At 44.2% G+C, this 21,828-nt stretch overlaps 1 protein-coding gene across 4 annotated transcripts in view; it reads right to left on the minus strand.

Moving 5' to 3' along the window:
- Nucleotides 1-21,828, minus strand: part of LOC115171805 (E3 ubiquitin-protein ligase rnf213-alpha) — a 66,450-nt gene that overhangs the window by 19,291 nt on the left and 25,331 nt on the right. For all 4 annotated transcript variants that reach the window (XM_029728953.1, XM_029728952.1, XM_029728950.1 and 1 more), the window contains 31 exons: nucleotides 18,183-21,800; nucleotides 17,824-17,948; nucleotides 17,608-17,721; nucleotides 17,391-17,515; nucleotides 17,128-17,250; nucleotides 16,944-17,008; nucleotides 16,161-16,314; nucleotides 15,686-15,827; nucleotides 15,283-15,474; nucleotides 14,854-14,984; nucleotides 14,077-14,234; nucleotides 13,676-13,888; nucleotides 12,901-13,088; nucleotides 12,487-12,607; nucleotides 10,880-10,980; nucleotides 10,369-10,551; nucleotides 8,349-8,518; nucleotides 8,148-8,250; nucleotides 7,922-8,036; nucleotides 6,579-6,786; nucleotides 6,023-6,219; nucleotides 5,624-5,746; nucleotides 4,935-5,045; nucleotides 3,585-3,827; nucleotides 2,943-3,018; nucleotides 2,811-2,845; nucleotides 2,582-2,682; nucleotides 2,145-2,301; nucleotides 1,325-1,499; nucleotides 917-1,011; nucleotides 312-563 (listed from right to left, as the gene is read on the minus strand). In XM_029728953.1, coding sequence (XP_029584813.1) covers nucleotides 312-563; nucleotides 917-1,011; nucleotides 1,325-1,499; nucleotides 2,145-2,301; nucleotides 2,582-2,682; nucleotides 2,811-2,845; nucleotides 2,943-3,018; nucleotides 3,585-3,827; nucleotides 4,935-5,045; nucleotides 5,624-5,746; nucleotides 6,023-6,219; nucleotides 6,579-6,786; nucleotides 7,922-8,036; nucleotides 8,148-8,250; nucleotides 8,349-8,518; nucleotides 10,369-10,551; nucleotides 10,880-10,980; nucleotides 12,487-12,607; nucleotides 12,901-13,088; nucleotides 13,676-13,888; nucleotides 14,077-14,234; nucleotides 14,854-14,984; nucleotides 15,283-15,474; nucleotides 15,686-15,827; nucleotides 16,161-16,314; nucleotides 16,944-17,008; nucleotides 17,128-17,250; nucleotides 17,391-17,515; nucleotides 17,608-17,721; nucleotides 17,824-17,948; nucleotides 18,183-21,800 — 7,914 coding nt within the window. The remainder of the gene's footprint in view (nucleotides 1-311; nucleotides 564-916; nucleotides 1,012-1,324; nucleotides 1,500-2,144; nucleotides 2,302-2,581; nucleotides 2,683-2,810; nucleotides 2,846-2,942; nucleotides 3,019-3,584; nucleotides 3,828-4,934; nucleotides 5,046-5,623; nucleotides 5,747-6,022; nucleotides 6,220-6,578; nucleotides 6,787-7,921; nucleotides 8,037-8,147; nucleotides 8,251-8,348; nucleotides 8,519-10,368; nucleotides 10,552-10,879; nucleotides 10,981-12,486; nucleotides 12,608-12,900; nucleotides 13,089-13,675; nucleotides 13,889-14,076; nucleotides 14,235-14,853; nucleotides 14,985-15,282; nucleotides 15,475-15,685; nucleotides 15,828-16,160; nucleotides 16,315-16,943; nucleotides 17,009-17,127; nucleotides 17,251-17,390; nucleotides 17,516-17,607; nucleotides 17,722-17,823; nucleotides 17,949-18,182; nucleotides 21,801-21,828) is intronic.

Here is a 21,828-nt window from a genome sequence, read left to right on the forward strand (position 1 = left end):
ACTGTAAACATGTTTATTATTAACATTATAATGAATGTTTTGGTTGTGCTTCAGATTATTCTGTGCCCAATAGAAATTAATGGTAAATAATGTATTGTGTCATTTTGGAGTCACTTTCATTGTAAATAAGAATAAAATATGTTTCTAAACACTTCTACATTAATGTGGATGCTACCATGATTACCGGAACAAGGAGAGACTACAAGAACCTGTCCAATAAGAAACGCTTGCTTCCGTTGCAAAACATTTTGCTACGATGTGCACTAATGAATAAGACCAAGGTTTCCGTTCAGCGGTGCCTCAGCTCTTACCCTCTGCAGGAACTGCCAGAGCATGGGCAGGGTGTCCCTGCCGTTGTGCTGCTCCACGATGTGGGTGAGGCTGAGTAGAGACACCCGCTCCCTGCAGCTCCACACAGCCGAACTGTGGATCAGAGACTCCCGGGGCAGAGAGGCCAGGAAGAGGCGCGGGTCCCCGAACACCAGCCTCATCACAGGGTTGGAGGAGACCCGCAAGTCGGCCCGGACGAAGGCGTTCACTTCCTTCAGCCGCCTGTCCAGGTGCTGGAGACGGGATGGGATGGGAGGAGGGGAGAGAGAGAGGGGGAAGAAAGGGTCTCATTTAGATAATGTTTCTGTTATTCAGGGCGGTGTTCATTAAACACTAAACAGAAGAAAACAAATTCAAAAGAGAGAGGGACTACCTAGACTTGCCCAATAAGAAAATGCAAAATGTTTTTTCTCTCCATTGCAAACATTTTAAAACGTTTTCTATTGCGTGCTCTAATGAACACGGCAGTTATAGATGGACCACCGAAAGAAAACAAATATTGTTGCATTAAAAAGGTACTAAAGTAATTTATTCATCTAGAGATGATGAACTGAGTCAAATGGTGACTGATGTAATCAGTTGGTACCTTCAGCTGAGGTGTGATGATGTCATTGCTGACGGTGGTCTCCCAGCCGTTTCGGGCCTCCTTGGTGGAGAGCAGGTTGTCATAGGGAACAGGCCCTGGAGAGAGAAGCAGAATAGAGTGAAGGAAACTTTCAGCGTCTGATATCAATCACAGACAATGATTCAATAATGGTACATTTCTATAAATGCTTTCACTTTAAAACTACCTTCACCTTAAAGCACATTCTAAGACTTTTCACCCCTCTAAAGAATGTACATATGATTCTAAAACTTAGGGATGGCTAATTTACCAGCACCGTAAGCATGCTTAGTTGGCTTCTAATCAGACAGTATTAGTGTCCTAAGGCGATGCTTGTTTTTAGTGATTGTAAACCTATTGAGGACATGGGAGGTGTTTCTGGTCCCTTACACTGGCCAGGCTGGTGGGGCTCCAGAAGGCTGCTGATGACCAGGTGGACGGTGTTGACCGTGTCGTCAGACCCCTTCCCTAGTGACCTGGTCACCTGCTCCATGTCCTTCAACAGGTGGGCCCACAGGAACGCACCGGGGTCGGGCACTGGGGGCTTGATGATGGCACCGATGACCTACAGAGAGAGAAAGAGGGGGAAAGTAGAGGGAGTGAGAAAGGGAGGGAGTGGGGATGAAAGAGAGCGAGAATGAGCAGAGAGAGAGCCGGAGACAGAGAAAATGAGGGAGATCAAGAGACTCCGTTGAGGCAAGTGTCCTTCAAGAGATTTAACGGTCACCACTGGACAACAGTCAACCAATAACCCCATCCATCCATGTACAGCAGGTACCTCTAGTGCAGTGGTTTTCAACCTCCTCAGACATTTCACACTTTAGTTGTTGTGGCCCTGAACTAACTCTAATTCACCTTATCAAAAAAAATAAAAATAGAAGTTAAACATTTTTTAACCTTTATTTGACTAGGCAAGTCAGTTAAGAACAAATTCTTAATTACAATGACGGCCTACCCCAACCAAACCCACGACGCTGGGCCAATTGTGCGCAAAGATGTGATACAGCCTGGATTCGAACCAGGAACTGTAGTAACGCCTCTTGCAATGAGATGCAGCGCCTTAGACCGCTGCACCACTCGGGAGCCCTAAATGCTTGATGATTCGTTGATCAGTTGAATCAGGTGTGTTAACTCTGGAATAGTTCCAACACATGGAACGGCTGTGTGTTCACGAGGAGATGTTTGAAAACCCCTGCTCTAGTGGACTTACCTGGGGGTGACTGCTGGCCCCTAGCAGCATGGTCATGTGTGTGATCAGGCGCAGCAGGTTAAAGGGCACTGGGGACATGTTCTTGGTGTCCTGCATGTCCAGGTTGTCTCTCCGTCTGGGCTCTCCCAGGATGTGTCCGGTCTGGGTGCGGTCACCCCTGTGAAGAGGGGGAAAAACAACATTTGTATTTTCTCCATTCTCCAGTGCTGTCATGATACCAGACCTGGGTTCAAATAGTATGAGCCTGCTTGGATGGCCAGATGGGTGGGGTGTGTACTTTGGGGGTTATTTCATTGGTTCCATTGTGCCAGGTCAGCTCAATCAAGCACAGCTAAACAATTTGAAATAAAATACTGTTTGAACCGAAGTCTGCACAGTGCAGCACCTGCTCAAGTCATTATCAACTGTCTTAGAAATTCCATAAAAATCCCACTCACTGAATCTGAACAGCTTGGAAGCCAGGGACAGCTATGTGGTTGTCCCCTCCAATCTCAAGGCCACAGTCCAGGCAACGACTCCTCTCCATGGGCTGGCCACACTGTGGTTAGAGGGGTCAGACAGAGGGGTAGGAGAGAGAGAGAGATTCTGAGAAACAGTACTTAAACTGAAGGTTAGGGCCAAAGATAAGATTATTCTGAATTAACTCAAAACTCAAATGTTACGTACCTCGCCGATGGTGCACGGGTGATTGTTGGGACAAACTGTGGAAGAGCAGAAGAAAAGCTTGGACGACTTCACATTTTAGACAGTTAAATCTGCTAAATCTTTCAAAATTCACACATCCGTTACTATACTTACAGTACCACTGCAGCTGCCCCATAGCTTTGTGAGCCACTGCTAGCATGTCCTCTGGCATGGTGGGGAGGAAGGCTCTCTATAGACACACAGGAACAAACATCAACGTTAGCTGGACTATACATGAACAGAAGGGGATACTAGGACCACCCTGGAGATAAATCACTGGCTTTAATGTGTTGAACGCTGTTGTTTTCCATGGACTGTATTGACTGAACTTCACTGATGTGGTGGATATGCCTTTTAAAGTATTTCAATAATGAATCAAACAACCATTTTCAGACTACAGGGCAAAGCCAAACCATACTGCGCTGGCATTGATATTTATTTTCACAGGTTACCTTCTCAGCACGATTATATTAAATGCATACCAGGCCAGCCCAATACAGCTTGGCTCGGCTCAGTAGTGTGAAAAGGGTTTAGCCTGGATTCCTTCCAGACCAGGGGTGTCAAACTAAATTCCTGGAGGGCCATGTGTAAGATGTTTTTTGTTATTTCCTTTCTATTCATGTCAAATGAAGACCTAGGCAACCAGGTGAGGGGAGTTCTTAACTAGTCCTTACACTATGGGCCATGGTCAAAACTAAAGGAGTGCACGACATAGGAAACAGTGTGCCATTGGGCACGCAGCTACAGAGTTCCCACCTGCATGTTGGCAGGCAGAAGGGCCAGCTGCTGGAGGGGCGTCAGTAGACCCTGGTTTCCACAGAGCAGCACTGCAGCCAGGTGGACACTCAGCTCCACCACCACACACTGGGCCCCAGAGGCCCCGGGACGGACCTCCAGGGGCCCCAGCCGGTTGGCCACCAGGGCCTGGGCGAAGGCCCTCACCTCTGGGCTGACCAACACCTTGGAGGCCTGGATGAACGCCAACAGGGCCTGGCATTGCTGGGGGGATACAGTGTTAGCTTTAGGTGTAAAGACACTGTTAAAGAGACAGGTGAAGTATGGAAGCTGAGGAGACAGTTGATACAGTGTTAGCTTTAGGTGTAAAGACAAGTGACGTATGGAAGCTGAGGAGACAGTTGATACAGTGTTAGCTTTAGGTGTAAAGACAAGTGACGTATGGAAGCTGAGGAGACAGTTGATACACAACGTTAGCTTTAGGTGTAAAGACAGGTGAAGTATGGAAGCTGAGGAGACAGTTGATACAGTGTTAGCTTTAGGTGTAAAGACAAGTGACGTATGGAAGCTGAGGAGACAGTTGATACAGTGTTAGCTTTAGGTGTAAAGACAAGTGACGTATGGAAGCTGAGGAGACAGTTGATACACAACGTTAGCTTTAGGTGTAAAGACAGGTGAAGTATGGAAGCTGAGGAGACAGTTGATACAGTGTTAGCTTTAGGTGTAAAGACAAGTGAAGTATGGAAGCTGAGGAGACAGTTGATACAGTGTTAGCTTTAGGTGTAAAGACAAGTGACGTATGGAAGCTGAGGAGACAGTTGATACAGTGTTAGCTTTAGGTGTAAAGACAAGTGAAGTATGGAAGCTGAGGAGACAGTTGATACAGTGTTAGCTTTAGGTGTAAAGACAAGTGACGTATGGAAGCTGAGGAGACAGTTGATACACAACGTTAGCTTTAGGTGTAAAGACAAGTGACGTATGGAAGCTGAGGAGACAGTTGATACAGTGTTAGCTTTAGGTGTAAAGACAAGTGACGTATGGAAGCTGAGGAGACAGTTGATACACAACGTTAGCTTTAGGTGTAAAGACAAGTGACGTATGGAAGCTGAGGAGACAGTTGATACAGTGTTAGCTTTAGGTGTAAAGACAAGTGAAGTATGGAAGCTGAGGAGACAGTTGATACACTGACAATAATATTCCTTTCTCTTGACATGTGCACTCATTCACTACTTCCCGCAAATCTAAAAGCATTTGATTGGTGGTGACTTGGGCTAGTAGGAGTTTCCACCATATGTCTTATATCAGTCATTTTCTTTCAAATCAGTGAAGGGTAGGAAGGAGAGAATTGTGTCTTTGTATAAGGACTCTTACCACAGGTTTAGGATGGAAGCTGTCATTGGCTGATCTGTAGAGAGAGGTGACTTCTCTGAACAGGGCCAGTAGCAGGTAGACTGCTTTCTTCTGTGGAGGACATTTACAGCCCTACACACACACACAAACACACACACACACACACCTCCAATGCAGTGTTTTTCCCCCAATATCAAAATAATTTATTGGTAACAATTAAGTACCTTACTATGATTGTTTTTAATTAAAATTGTCAAAAAGAAACAATAGCTTCTTAACAAAGAGCAATTTCTCAAGCAAGAATTTTGCTAGGACTGTCTGGGAGTGGTCTGAGTGGGGATGGGAAAACTGAAAACTAGCTGTTATTGGCAGAGATTTGGAACTCTTTCTTATTGGTCTATTAACTAATTTACTGCATGGTGATGTCACCATGACGGCCAAAACTCCATCCCACCAAAACAGTCTGAAAAACAGCTCTCACACTAATAGGGCATTATCATCACTTTCACAGTATTATTCCAACCTCAGTGTGGAAATACACATAAAACACAGACAAATAATGTTTTGACTGCACTGGGCCTTTAACACTTTAAAAACAGAATATCTGATAGAAAGAACATACAAATGAACAAGCAAAATCAAATCACAAGCTTATGCAAAATGTTCTGCAGGTGTTTCAGTTATGAACTAAAGTAGAACTACAACAATACCTCACAAGCGTTGTCCAATCCCTCGATTTTGCCTTCCATCATTGCCTTGGCAACAGCATCTCGGATCGTCTTGTAATCCTCTCCACACACAAGATATTGGTCTATCTGGCTGCCAACTTCATTCTGAAGGACCACAGAAGAGAGCAAGAGTGGTTCAAATGGTATGAAATATGTTTTATATCATCACATCAATACAGGAATACTTAGTAAAATACTCCAAAAATGCTAGCCATGAGATTCTAGATATTAAATACCCATTTAACAAATACAAACTTAAAAACATTTTGGAAGAAATAAGAACAAGGTTGACTATCCCTGTACCACTTCCAGCTTGGTATTGATATCTTATTGCTCCCTACATTACTCCCCTATAAAGAAAGACAAAATGGCCACCATTACCTGCTGCAGAACTTCAGCTGGGAACAACCACCGGATGTCAGCCACCTTCAGGAGCGTCTGAACAAACTCCACGCCGCGCTGACTGCAGATCTTACGGATGAGGTAGACCCGGTACCAGTCATTCCCGCTGCGTCTACACAGTTCTATCACGCTGGTCAGGAAGGCCGCAACGCCGTTAGGAGACTCCTCCTGCGATCCTATTGGACCATAATGGGAGAGGGAAGTGCTCAAGAGCACATCGACAGATTTTCCACCTTGTCGGATCAGGTATTCAAACCAGCAACCTTTCAGTTACTGACCCAACAATCTAACCGCTAGGCTACCTGCCGTCCTACTGTATTAATTAAATCATTGAATAGTCTATCAAATCAATCATATATATTGTACGACAGTTGACCTACACCAGCAAGTATAATTTTGAAACACAAGGGTAGTGTTCAACAGGAACAAAATGGAAGAAAATAACTTTGTTAAATGGAGTGATACTGGCAGACTACTTGAAATGACCCAATACTAGTTGTACCCTACTGAACAGGATCCAGGATGATGCACGTACCTGTGGCAGCAGCAGACATCTTCTGGACCAGCAGGTCTGCAGCCCTGTCCAGCCCCATGCGCACCCTGGCCACCTGCTGCAGGTACTCTATGGTGGCTGCGTGGCCGGCATCCAACTGCAGGAAGTCCCCCAGGAAGACCCTCTCATCCTGCATGCAGGCCTGCTGCTCTGCCGCCGTGTGGCACTGCATCCGCTCAAACATGGAATCCTGGGATGGAGAGAGGAGGGTGTGACAATGATGTCACTGAAAAAGCATGTCACTGAAAGACACTACATGTAGAATGTGTCACCCATGTAGAAGCTTGGTGAACTGCAACTACACTTAGGCTCAATATAAACAATTCCCTCCCCTCCCCCGCAACACGGTGGAGAGGTTAGTGCCATCTGACTTCCCAAGGATCCTTCATAGCAAGACTATTTTACTTTCAGTTATGTCCAACAACTTTAAAACAGCCGTAAAAATTATATTATTGGTAATTGAAAACATATTTCACAGTGATTTAGATGGTACAATGATTCCCTACACTATTCAGTGCTTGTTTTCTCACGTATACTGAAATTGAGCATGGAATTTCAGTAACCAGGAAATGACAAAGCGATTTCTACATTGCCCGCTTGCCCCAGTCTGCCATTGTTCGTTGTGCTCGATGAGGAGATGACCATGCCTTTTAGTGGCGTCGCTGTAAGAGGGAAGGTGCAGTTTTCCCATCTGACTTTTGTTGTCAAATAGCAAGTCTGCATTTTAGAATGCTATTTTGTATTGGCCCAAAATATTCTTTGTGTGAAACACTATCATTCCACTATTACTGCAGATAGAATATTATGGACATTTTCTGAAATTACAATGCAAAATCTCCACATGTAGCTGCTTGAAATAGCATTATTCACTGAAATAGCACACGTCACTGAAATAGCACGCATCACTGAAAGTGCACATGTAGCCATTGACATAACTAAATCCACAGCAGTAAAGACTGAGTTTCAAGCATGACACTATGTATTACTTTTAAGGCTAGGATTTTGCATCAATTCCAGTCAAGTCAATGTACTTAGCCGATATCTCTTCACACCAACAATTACTGGTGCATAACTCTTTACATACACCAACCACATAAATGCTACTGTAGATTCAAATGGGCCATATATACACCTACCTCCAGACAGATGAGTCAATGGGCCATATATACACCTACCTCCATTCAATGGGCCATATATACACCTACCTCCATTCAATGTGCCATATATACACCTACCTCCATTCAATGGGCCATATGTACACCTACCTCCATTCAATGGGCCATATGTACACCTACCTCCATTCAATGGGCCATATATACACCTACCTCCAGACAGTTGATATACAGCGAATACAGTTCCTTCTTGTCTGATTCCTCCAAGATGTTGCTCTGTTCAACTGCTGTCAGGTGCTGTTGCAGGTAGTCTTTCACGTCATCAAAGCTTCAAAAACAAACATGCATTTAATCAAACAGTGAGGGGAATTTGAAAAATGTTGATATACTTAAAATCATGAATGAAAGAGTAGTCTAGCAGTACTAGTCACATAATCACCTGTATTTGAGCAGGAGTTTGAGAACAACCGACCGAACTACTGGGTTTTTGTCAACAGAGTCGTCAAAGGGAGAGAGGGCCTTGGTCAGAATCTGACGATGAGCTGGCAAAGAGGAAGAGGATTGTGAGGACAACCACACACCACAAGACAAACACACAGCGGTCCACACACTGCCCACACCCACATCTCCACCCACTCACCACCTCTGATGATGGGCACAGAGTGGACCTCAACCATGAGGAAGGAGAGCAGGTGGAGGATGATGGCCCTGCAGGGGGGAGAGTTGTCCTTGAAGCACAGTGTTGAGACCAGGTCTATGAAGAAGGCGTTGCACTGCTTCCTGAAGCGGGCGTTCTGGTTGATGAGAACTCTGTATAATAACATGATTGACACAATCGTGACCAACAATGCAATGAACCCACACATACTGTATGTTAATAATTCAATTCCGTTACAGTATTGATGGGTTCTGACTCTAAACGTGAAATAGTGTTAATTATCAGGTATCCTATTGAAATATTGAGTGCCATAGTCTGGTTTCTACACTAGAAGTTAATGGGTATCTGTAGGAGGAATGTATATGGTGGAAGCAATTCAGTTTGGAATGTAGAGTAAATGGAAGGCAATCACATGTTTGCAGGAGGGTGGAGAGATGTGGTTTAGTGAGATAGGGGGTCGAGGTCAGGTCACATTAAAACCTCTCAGGGATCCCTTATATCCCATTCCCGCTCGAATCCCGTTAACGGGATTGATTTGACAACATCCAGTGAAATTGCAGCGCGCTAAATTCAAAAACAGAAATACTCATAATAACAATTCATAAAACATACAAGTGTTATACATCAAAATAAAGCTTAACTTCTTGTTAATCCAGCCACTTTGTCAGATTTCAAAAAGGCTTTACGGCGAAAGCAGACCATGCGATTATCTGAGGACAGCACCCCGCATACAAACACATGAAAATCAGATTTCAACCAGGCAGGTGCGCGACAAAAGTCAGAAATAGCGATATAATTAACGTCTTACCTTTGAAGATCTTCTTCTGTTGGCACTCCAAAATGTCCCAGAAACATCACAAATGGTCCTTTTGTTTGATAATGTCCTTCTTTATGTCCCAAAAATGTCAATTTATTTGGCACGTTTAATTCAGAAATACACCGGTTTCAACTCGCCCAACATGCCTACAAAGTATCTAATAAGTAACCTGTAAACTTGGTCCAAACAATGTTCCTAATCCAAACTTAGGTATCCTAAAACGTAAATAATCGCTAAATTTTAAGACGGGATATACTGTGTTCAATACCGGATAAAAACGTGAAGCGCGTTCCAGGTCACGCGCAACAAAAGACTTGAGTTTATCTGAGTGACACATGGAAAGAACAGGACTACTTCTTCATTTCTCAAAAGAAAAACATCAACCAAATTCTAAAGACTGTTGACATCTAGTGGAAGCCATAGGAACTACAACCAGAAGGGTTTCCCATAGAAAACTAATGGGAAACACATTGACAAAAAACAAATTCCCTGGATGGATTGTGCTCGGGGTTTCGCATGCCAAATCAGTTCTGTTATACTCACAGACATTATTCAAACAGTTTTAGAAACTTCAGAGTGTTTTCTATCCAAATCTACTAATAATATGCATAGCTTCTGGGCCTGAGTAGCAGGCAGTATACTTTGGGCACGCTTTTCATCCGGACATGAAAATACTGCCCCCTAGCAGAGAAGGAACAGTTTATGGCCCGCCTCACTTAACTTCCTGCCTAGTAATAAAGAGAAGGAGGAGACTCCACCCAAACTGGGGTATATATATATATACTACCACTGGTGGAAATATGTCTTTGTCTTATACAGCTGTAAACTTGGTTTGAGCTTTACTAATCGTCCATGAGTTTTTACAAGGTTAATTTAGAACCTAACAGTATGAAAGCATTTAAAACTGGTGAGCCTAAAATACATACACAAGAACGGTATTACGTAATTAATGAATTGCAGTGAAATTAATGCATGAATAACTGAATGGCAGTGAAACTAATGAATGGCAGGGAAATTGATGAATTAATTGAAGCTTAAATCAACAATAAAACATTAAAATAGGATTAAATCACAATAAAGTCAGAGTTATTTCCATGAGGTTATTTTCTTCAGATAACAAACAGACCCATCAGTATGTCTAATAACCTCAGTCATGTACTAATCAACATGAGGGTCCGCCCTCACCTTATGTCTTCAGAGGGCCTGAGAGCGAAGTCGTCTGGCACAGCCTGCATGCAGAGAGGACAGAACATCTGACCTGGGACCAGCCACTGTCTGATGCAGGCCAGGCAGTATATGTGGTCACACGGTAGGCTCAGGGGGTCATGGGGGTCGCTCATACACACAGGGCATGGCTGGAGGCCAAACCTAGACACGGACAAGATAGTGGTATGCAAGTTAAGCATACAGCATGCAGGGCGCTGAGTTTGTTAAAATTATAGAGCTAGACACTAGTTATACACTATAATGAAATCCCTAAGTTTTTCTTTGTTATGTGAATGTGACCAGAAAAACTCCAGGTCCTTGTTTATACCCACTATAAGTAAGGCCCTGAGGTTTTAGTGGTCAGAGTCCAATCATGATCCAGCCATATGCTCCCTTTGTGGTAAAATACCAGCCAATCTCTGCTTTGCTGGATCAGGATTCCAATAGAAATATACTTCCAGACAGATGAGAAAGGAAAGGGAATCCCTACCTGAAAATGCGCTCCATTGCTCCGTCTTTGCAGGCTTTCAGTATACCGATCACCGCCTCAAACGGCTTCTTCATTTTCAGGTCAGAGTCCTTCTCCAGGACCTTGATAGAACGAAGACAACAATGCCATTTTGAAAGGAAAGGAAAATTGACACTGAACAAAAAGATAAACTCAACATGTAAAGTGTTGGTCCTATGTCTCATGAGCTGAAATAAAAGATTGCAGACATTTCACATACGCACAAAAAGCGTTATGTCTCTCAAATGTTGGGCACAAATTTGTTTGCATCCCTGTTAGTGAGCAATTATCCTTTACCAAGATAATCCATCCACCTGACAGGTGTGGCATATCAAGAAGCTGATTAAACAGCATGATCATTACACAGGTACACATTGTGCTGGGGACAATAAACCTGCACATTTTAGAGTGGCCTTTTGTCATACAACATAATGGCACATATGTCTAAAATTTTGAGGGAGCGTGCAATTGGCATGCTGATTGCAGGAATGTCCACCAGAGCTGTTGCCAGAAAATGTAACGTACATTTCTCTACCATAAGCCTCCTCCAACGTTGTTTTAGAGAATTTGGCAGTACATTCAAAATCGGCCTCACAACTGCAGACCACGTGTATGGCATCGTGTGGGTGAGCGGTTTACTGATGTCATCGTTGTGAACAGAGTGCCCATGGTGGCGGTGGGGTTCTGGTATGGGCAGACATAAGCTACGGACAATGTACACAATTGCATTTTATCAATGGCAATTTGAATGTACAGAGATACCGTGACGAGATCCTGAGGCCCATTGTCGTGCCATTCATCCGCCGCCATCACCTCATGTTTCAGCATAATCCCCATGTCACAAGGATCTGCACACAATTCCTGGAAGCTGAAAATGTTCCAGTTCTTCCATGGCCTGCATACTCACCAGACATGTCAACCATTGAGCATGTTTGAGATGCTCTGGATCAACGGGTACGACAGCGTGTTCAAGTTCCTGCCAGTATCCAGCAACTTCGCACAGTCATTGAAGAGGAGTGGGACAACATTCCACAATCAACAGCCTGATCAACTCTATGGGAAGAAGATGTCTCGCGGCATGAGGCAAATGGTCACACCAGATACTGACTGGTTTTCTGATCCCCACATCTTTTTAAGGTGTCTGTGATCAAGAGATTCATATTCCCAGTCATGTGAAATCCATAGATGAAATGAATTTATTTTAATAGACAGATTTCCTTATGTGAACTGTAACTCAGTAAAATCTTTGAAATTGTTGCATATTGCATTTATATTTTTGTTCAGTATATTATTCTGACATTAGTCCAGGCAAATCAGAGGAGTGGTTACCTGTTACAGTGACTAAAATAGACCACTGAAGGGCACCATTTTATTTAACTAGGCAAGTCAGTTAAGAACAAATTCTAATTTACAATGACGGCCTACACTGGCCAAACCTGGGCCAACTGTGCGCCGCCCTATGGGACTCCCAATCACGGCCGGTTGTGATACAGCCTGGATACAGCCCAATCCTGGATTTAAATCATTTTTGATGGAGATTCTCAATTGACATCAGCATTCCTGAAGATATGACCCCAGACCACACTGACCTGGCACAACCCTCTGGTGTGCTCCAAGACCAGAGGCTTCAGCTTCTTCTCCACCGCCTCGATGCCCAGTAACATGTGCTCCACAAACAGAGACAGGGTGACGATGCGGTTCCACCCGGTCCTACAGAAACCACAGAAAAAACAAGTCACAAAAAATACAACTGGCATTCTGTTGTTCTAAAGTTTTAGCAGCTACCAAATAATACAAAACTGCCCTTCAGATGACTGGACAGCTTTACACTTCTTTTAAATCACAATTAAATAAAAGGGACTTTTGAAGGGACAATGCAACAAACAAAAAACAACAGTTGATAAATAGAGTCAGTTTATATACTGGCCATGTCAATGTCACTGTGTCAACCCTGCCATTCATGTTCCTGTCATTGAGATTGAATAGAATCCATGTTAACTCACTGAACTCTGTGGACCATGGCCATGCTCCTGTCCTTATAGTGTCTCAGATTCTCCTCGGCGCAGACCAACTCGATGGGAACCTGGAGCCTCTTGACCTGTCTGAGCCAGACCAGCCGCTGGCCGTCCGTGTCCAGAGCCTGGGGCTCCAGGTACTCAACACAGGCTACGGCCGCATACACGTCCAGCACCTGGGGAGTTAAGGCATGCTTTGAGGGGTAACGCAGTCTCATGTAGCTAGACATTGCGTTATCACATTTGCTCTGCATCCTGGCAGAGAACATAAATGCCAGCCACACAAGGCTATGGTCAATGCAAAATGACACAATGCAGAGGAATATACTGAAGATATCCTTGTTCCTGAAAATGGTTTATATTAACACAAGTATTTGTGCAAATACAACAAGCCACACAGCATAAAGGAGTGATATTCCAGCAAGCATCTCCCCTATGCTTGAGCTAAAACGCAAATATTTACCTTCCATTTCATCTCTACCAGCATTCAAAAGACTGGAAGAAAACAAAAGTATCATTGCTTGAAATAAAATGAAGAATCCCTTTAACACTGAACTGGCCTGCTATACTATATTTCAGTAGAGGCTGCTGAGGGGAGGGCGGCTCATAATAATGTGTGCTGCTCCTGGTTTTAATGTCAACATTTTCACACCAAGAACCCTCGAGCTCTGCTTGCGCTGGCCAACAGTTAGGACTCCAGTGCAGTTGTTATAAAACATAGTGTTTTCCCAACGCCCCAGGGTAGCTTCCCAGTAATACTGACCAGTTCATCCCCCTCTCTGGCATGTGTGTTCCCCCGGAGGACCTGGGCCAACTGGGGCTCCATGCTGATCATCCTGGACAGGTTCTGCAGGCGGTTCTTAAACTCATGGTAGGCAGCGTGGACCCAGGGCAGCGAGGTCACTTCCTTCTCCATGACGTCATCGTGACGCAGCCGCAGCTCGTTCACACAACAGGTCAAGGCACCGCAAAGGAGCTGGATGGTTGGTTAGGATGTATGGATGCGTACACACACACACACACTAATAATTAACACCTTGAAATAACAATTCATCTTTATCTAGCCAGGACTGTCTAGTCAGAATGATGATTGCTGGGATCCATAAAAACAGACTAATGACATCATTATATAAATGTTGAAAGTAAAATAATGAAACTCATTACCTGCAGATCCTCCTGACAGGTCACATTCATGGTCATGGAGATGAAATCCTGCAGGTACCTGTGGAAGAACTCAGCCTGCATCTCCGGGTCTGCCTCTGAGATGTAGCGGCCCAGTGGGGTCTTCCTAAAGAACTCCTCAAACTGGCCCTGAGTGTGACCTGAACATCCCAGAGGGAAACACCATAACTAGGTTAAATGACCAGAAAATAACATCATTCCTAGATAGAGACCTAGTAATGAAGAATTATGGAACACAACACAGACTATAACCAGGGATGTAGCAGTAAAACAATGCTGAACGTTGGTCAAAAAGTAATGCCCTATTGACTAAATAAATTAACGATCCTCCAATACAACCCCTGGTTACAACATATAACAACAACATATAACAGGGTTCCCCAACTGGAGGCCTTAAGGTTTTCTGATTAAAAAATACATTAAAAAAATAGAATACTTTTTTATTTTCATTGTTGGACATAAGACTGTAAAAACACCAGGAAATCAGCTCCAAGTGATTTTAATTTATGAAATCTGTTCCAAAAGTATTCCCGCGCATAACAGAGAGACACGTGATTGTATACAAATGTAAGCAAGGTTTGAAATGATTATGTTTTAGTCAAACATAACTGTTTAGGGTTCTTGCAGTCTACAAATTATTTGTAATTTATTCCGGCACTCCAACATCCACTCAAAAAAACAAAAGGGCCCTCGGCTGAATTTAGTTGATGATCCCTGACATATAAGTTAGATGTATGAGGTATTGTCATAACCCACTACCTTCATGCTGGAGAGCATGGACCCAGAGTTCATCCAGGTAGTCCCTGATCCTCCAGCTGAAGGGCATGATGCAGCCGATGTTCTTGTCCAGCCCAATGTAGTTCTGGACCAGGATGGTCTTTGACTCTGAACTGGGACAGGGAGGGAGGGGTTAACATAGAGTGGCAAGAGAGAGGGAGTTGTTGATTCACTGACATTCTAGAATCAGAGCTGACAGAAGACAGCGTCTCTAGTCTTGAACACAGAAATATAATTACTAGAAGGGACAAAGCCCCTCAGACCATGGTAATTTGACTGGAATACTCAATATGGCCGCCGGTCCACCCATTGCAGAACAACAACTTGATTAGAAATGGCTGTTCTTGTCATTCTATTTCTATGCTCTCTAGTCCAACAACATAACCATTGCTGTGACAGTACAGTACTTACTTGCGGTCCAGTCCTGTGTAGGGAACCTCGAGTAGTTTGTCGTTCCCAAAGATGTCCAACCAGAGTTTCTTAACCGCCTCTCCAGAGTTGGAGTCCAGCAGAATGTCCAGGTTGCGGTCGCGGTCGATGACAGAGACCAGCTGGGCCAAGAAGGGAATAACCACAGCCTGCACCCTTTTCCATAGGGTGTGTCTGGTTCAAAAAGGTAGAAAAACAGTTTAGTAGAGCCGTTTATGAACAATATGGTGCAAGTCAAAATGTATGGTTATTTGGCCAATCAAAAATATCTTATGTCCCTTAAAGAGTTAGTTAAAAAAAGTTACCTTTAAAGTCCCTTTGAAATAAGCAAACAATGAGGATTTGTACTGGTATAAGAGGTTTTGAAATCATAGTGGTCACTCACCTGAATGTCCCTCCTTCCTGCAGTGCGTCAATGTTGGACGCCTCCTTGATGACCCAGTGATTTGAGGACAGTTTGAGCGTGTTGTCATCATGAGTCGACAGCAACGAGTGAAGACGTCTCTTCACGGTCCTCAGAAATTCAACTGTTCATAAACATTCATAGTCTGAGTATTATCATTGTGAATGGAATGCATGTCAATGATGACCCATTGTTGTCCTGTATCCATGCAAGCCCGGATATGGTAATGCCAGAGAAGTATGGAGATCGCTTGTTGAGTTTCTCAATTTTCAAACTTCTCCGGCGCTAGCACGCACTACTGCTTAGATATAGCACGCCAATGGGTAAACAGTTAAGAATCGGCCTAAACAGCAATAATAATAGATTTTATATAGCGCTTATTACTACAAGAAGAATCTCCAAGTCGCTTTAAAAATCAAAAAATGAACAATCAGTACTATAGTAGTAGTTATCCTACCTCTTATTTGTTGGTTGTCAGTCAGGAGTGTGAGCAGGATCTCCACTCTCCTGGTGCTACGGACTCCGCCCTCCAGCTGGTCTCTGAGCATGCCCACTGCGCTCTGCACACAGCTACGTACCAGCGCCGTGGAGTCCACAACACTCCCCCAGCTCTGCAGTAGGAACATGGTCATGACACATGAAACATGAGGAAGGTGTTCCAAAACAACATGGTTTATGTACAGTAAAACAACATGGGTTATGTACACATGATATTTAAATGGTGCTACAAACAGGATTTAATTGAATTTTTGCATTGAAATTTCAGAAAATGTCCATAATATATCTTCCGCTAATAGTGGAATGATAGTGTTTTACAGTATTACTGTAAAACACTACAAGAGGAAAAGGCTTTTACATGAGGAAGACCAACATACAGGATGCCAAAACAATATTGTAGCAAATAATAACAGCTAAATATTAAAATGCTAAAGTCTAACATCAAAAAGTGCATCCTCTTTTAAAGCATTAGATTCTATCTCAGTTTATAATGCTAAATAGTGTAGACCTGTCATATAGGCTGTTTGTGCAATTTCAGTGCTTGTTTTCACACAAGCTCAAATTGAGTATGGAATTATAGCAACCAGGAAATTACATTTGCGATTTGCACTAAATAACATGGCCACGAAGTCAGAAAGGCAATCCCATTTTGACAACGGATGCCCCTCTGGCGAGAGAAATCAATAGGCAAATATCACAGCCAATCACAACACTGGCGGGTAAGTAATAGTGTAAAACTCACTGTTTGGTCTTCATGTTCCAGTTCCTGTTGCTCTGTCTCAGTGTACATGTCATCTACCTCCATAGCTGTGCATAAACATAGAAGGCTCTTTTAACTATGTCAACAGGTCATTTCTTATGAAGAAGTGTATCAGTATGAAGACATTTTGTCATTATCATCAATACGAGTGTAAAAAGTAATTCACCTTCAGGCTCATCCTTTTTCTCCTCAAACAGTTGACTGATGGTAAGGTTTCTCAAGGCTTTGATATCTGACACAATATCTTTCGATCTTTTGAGGTCATCAATATGAACCGACCTCCAGGGGTCTATATGGGATTTCAAAAAAATAATAACTTCATTAATGTTTTTTTTACCAAAGTTTTCTATCTCAGATGATCTTTTGTATACGTATCCCATTTCAACATGTTCTAAAGTTGTAAAATGTTTTAACCAACGATAACCTCACCTCCATGAAATCCAACATAGGATGTCCCTCCTTCCATTCTTGGCAGTTTAGTAATGAAGTAGACAAAGACCTTGCCTCCCATCTCCTCTTGTCTTGATTTGTTGATTTCATTGATGGCAGAATATCTGAAATGAATTAGATAAATTATTAGATATAATCCGATTTAGTTTAAAAAAAAAATATTTATCGAATTACATGTATTCCAGACTTCACTTACTTGGCGGAGGCAATGAGATTTGCACTGTGCGACGCTTCATCAAAATCTGACTGAATGATCAGTATTTTGTTGCCAGATGTATTCTCTCTCCCATTTCCAGATGTGAGGAAATGACTAAGAAGAGAGCAATGTTTTTAACCTGACCAAAAGGTTTCAACTCAACAGCTAATGGACAACCAATAAAGCATGATGAGGATGAACTAAACGGTGTCAAACCTGATCTTCTTGAGGAAGGAGTGCTCAGTGTCAAACTGCTGAAGACAGAGAAGCTCGACATTGTTCACGACCTCTTCCAGTGGTCCAACATCTGATGCTGTTAAAAGTCTGGAAAAGGTAGTCACCTTGGAAAGTAAAAAAGAAAAGAAAAAGTAGGACTATATAAACAAACGTTTAATAAGAGTTATATAATGTCATATCCCAAAGTTCCCAGGTTTTTCAGAAATCCTGGTTGGAGAATTCCCTCCTGATTATGGGAATGTCCCAATCAAGTTTCTGAAAAACCTAAGAATTTTTGGAATATTGAAAGCCTACATTTGATTGTGGTAAAAAAATATATATATATAACAAATTGTTACCTCTGTGAAGGAGGAATGGCACTGCTCGTCCTGTTGAGTGTGAGAGAAGACGAAGTCGGCCAAAGAGCTGTGCTTCTGGTCCTCAAAGTAGATCCTGGCCAGATGTTCACTCTCCACTCTGGGGAGACCAGTGCAGTCCAGCCGAACCACCGAGTCTGGAGTGGCACAGTTCAGAAGGATCAGTTTGGCCTCGTCCAGGACTCTTCTTTGGGGGTCGGAAATCTCTGTCTCTCCCCTTTGTTTCTCTGTCATTTGGAGGACCACCGAAGCACATGTGTCGGAATGGTAGCCAATGAAAACGTCAGGAGGTAGGTACTTGTATGTCTGGGTGGCCATGGAGTGTTGGTTATTGAGGGCCACAAACTGCCCAACCCATTTCTCCAACTCCACAACAACTGCTCTTTGTTCCTCCTTGAGAACTGTATGGATGTCCAGATAGTGCTTCTCAAGCCTGTTGATGAGAGGGATTGGAAACTGTTTGTAGACCACCTCTTTCTCCTCAATGACAATGAGCCTGAAGTCTTTGTGTACTCTGCATTTGACACGATGTGTCCCCAGTCCCAGGTCAACGTACTTCTGTCCTCCCAAGCAGACGTAGTACTGGTTCAGAGCATCGTAGAGACTTTCGTAGAGGTTCTGCAAGTTCAGGAGCACGACGGTTCGACCGGTTTCCATGCAGACCTTGACTCGGTTGATGTTGCGGCAGATCTGGGTGTACTCTTGGTCCTTGGGGAAGCTAGACCCGAAGATAATCTCTGGCTGGCAGCTCTCGGAGAAAAAAGTCTGCTGCAGGATCTGTAGTGCTGCATAGTTCTTGGTCAGAACAAGCAAGTAGCGGCACTCGTCCTCCTGGCCAATCGCAGAAATGTTTTGTCTGACAAGATCGATGGTGCTGATGCTCTCCAGATTCAGGTTGATCTGTATCTTCTGGAGCCTTTGGGTGAAGACTGTGACTGCATCCACGTCGTCCCTGCCACTGAAGTTCCTGAGGACCGCCTCCACAATCTTCTCTGCACTAGGCCTCTGTTCGGAAGCCTTGGTCACTGCGAAAACCATCTTGATCAAGCTGTAGTAGTCACGCAAACCAAAGAAACCTTTCCCCTGTTTACGGCAGATGTTTAGGTAGGCCCTGGCAAAGGGTTGGAAGAAATCCCTGACCTTCTCCAAAATCATTGTGTCAGACGAGCATATGCCTTTAGCGCTCTCAATCAGCTCTTTCTCGTCAGGGTCGCCACGTGAGACGAAAATGCCTCTATTCATCTTCGCAGGATCCAAAGCCCAGTTGGAGATGCCGATGAATCCAACCTTTTTGTGCGGTAGCGGCTCATCATCGATGCATCCCTCTTCTAGCAGAGGATGGAGGGTTTTCAGGGGCATTTTGGGCGAATCCTCAGCCAAGCCAATCTCATCCAGCACCACCACAGATATATACTCCTTCAGGTTCTTCCCCTCCTGGAAGCGACCACATTGCTTAAACGTGTTGATGATGCCCTCCGGTGTGGAGTGAGGGCTGCATTGGAAGGACACCAGGTGAATCTGCTTAAGCCTTTTGTAGAGGTCAGAGTGTGCGGCTTGGCCTTGCATGGCGTCTGCCACCAAGGTTTTAGACAGAGATTTTGAACTCCCAGGTTTCCCCACCAAGAAAAGGGGGATTCTTAGCTCTATACAGACCACCATCATGAAGACATTCTCTTTCAGAGCGTTGTTTCGTGCAATAGTTTCCCCCAAGGGCACTCCGCTCAGAAGGAGATCCTGCATGAGGGAGATCTCCTGCATCACTTTGAACGGGGTGTAGGTTTCAGTGAGGTATTTGCAGATTCTCTGTCTGTACTTGTCCTTGTTTTCCAAGCAGGCGTGGTAGCATACTCCCAGAGCCATCACTACAGACCACAAGACTGGGTCTCTTGCTTCTGGCTCCCTCTGGTTCCTCTCACTCCTCTCTGCGTTTTGATTTCTCTGATACTGATTTAGCTCAGCAAGCAGCATTGCATGGTTTTTGTAGAACCACACAAAGGCTTGCATGCAACGTTCTACATCCCTCAGACTTACGAAGCTACATTCGTCTTTCCTCGTCCGCATGTACCTCTGCGAAGCAGACAGGACATCCGCGATCAACCTGGTGTATACTATATCGATCGTGTTGGTCTCAACCACCCTCTGGACAATCTGCTGGATGTACATTTTTTCAGTGTGATCATTGAGCTGGCCAAAGTCCCACACCAGAGGTATCATGCTGGGGGGCAAGGCCTGGACTCTGTACACCAACTGGCGGAGAGGGATGGAGCCCAGCTTCTCATCAGTCTCTTCAGCTCGGACTCGATATCCCAGTCCAGCAGACTCCAACCTCTGAATCATCTCGTCAGTGTGTTTTCTGTAAGGGTTGCATGCGGCGATGATCTGCAAGCCACAATGGTGCACCAAACACTCTCCCTCCACTGTATTATCACAGAGGACTTCCTTGATACTGCTGATGGCTTCCGTGGTGTTGGCTTCGTCAAAGAAGAGAACAGAGTCAAAGCCGTAGTCTTGTTTGTTGGTGAACGCAATGGCTTCTGCTTCCCGGATTTTGGTGTAGATCATGTCTGAGCTGGTTCCACCATGAACTTTGACTAGCTTCATGTTCTCCGTGGCCACTCCGCTCCTCCTAAGCTCACATAGGAATTTAATGAGCCTTGTCTTCCCACATCCTGTCTCCCCCATGATGATGACTGGGATGCCACACCTGAACCGCATGTGGATGGCCAGCATCTTCAGTATATTGTCAGTGGTGAGCTCATATGTTTCGTCAGGATCAAGAGGCCACTGGATTCCCAAGACATTGCAAAGGCGTTCAATCTTCTCCCCTCTGGGTAGTTGGTCAAAGTCGATATTGAAAGGGACTCTCTGTAGCTTTAGACCCTCATACAGCTCTCTGGACATGATGTCTCTTTTGATCACCCTTTTTGTGGATGGATCGATGGCGTCAACAGAGTTCTGTTCGTTGGGCTGAAGATGGAAGCCAATGAAGGTCATGGACACATGGTCATCGTTGAAGAAGATGTACGGATGTGGTTCTGACTCCCATCTCTTCCTGATCCGGAAGGGTGCCAAGTCTTCGTCGCTGACCCCAGTCAGGTCCATTTGCTGCCTCCCGGGGCTCTGGTCAGAGATGCTGAGGGACGGTGTGGCAAAGTCCTTGGCCATCAGAATCATGAAGTCCACCACAAAGTTCTTGAATCCCTGGAGGGTGTCCCCGGTGAAAGAGGCATCACAAAAGACTGACGTCTCACAGTCTCGTAGTTGAAGGTTTAGGAACCATGCGAAATTCCTTAACTCGGCCCACGATGGGTCCATTATGCCACAGAACATAAAGAGCATCTGTAGACATTCTACATAGGTGCCTTCCACCCCATTGTACATGAAAGTGTCCAGGTCGATTTGATTATGGAAACGCGTCAGATACTGGTAGGGTCGTTGGTATGCTTCACTCCTGAACTCTTTGTCATCCATGAATGGGTCTTCAAGCTTTACAAAGGAAGGGTCCTCCCGCATTCTCATTTCCAGATCTAGAACCTCTTTTGGTGGGCGGCAGAAGACATTTGGGAACACATCCAGGAACGTGGAGTTGGCAATTGCATTCTGTGAAGAAATAAAGTGTGAGGAACGA

The sequence above is a fragment of the Salmo trutta genome, chromosome 32 (assembly GCF_901001165.1).
Source record: "Salmo trutta chromosome 32, fSalTru1.1, whole genome shotgun sequence".
Taxonomy (NCBI): domain Eukaryota; kingdom Metazoa; phylum Chordata; class Actinopteri; order Salmoniformes; family Salmonidae; genus Salmo; species Salmo trutta.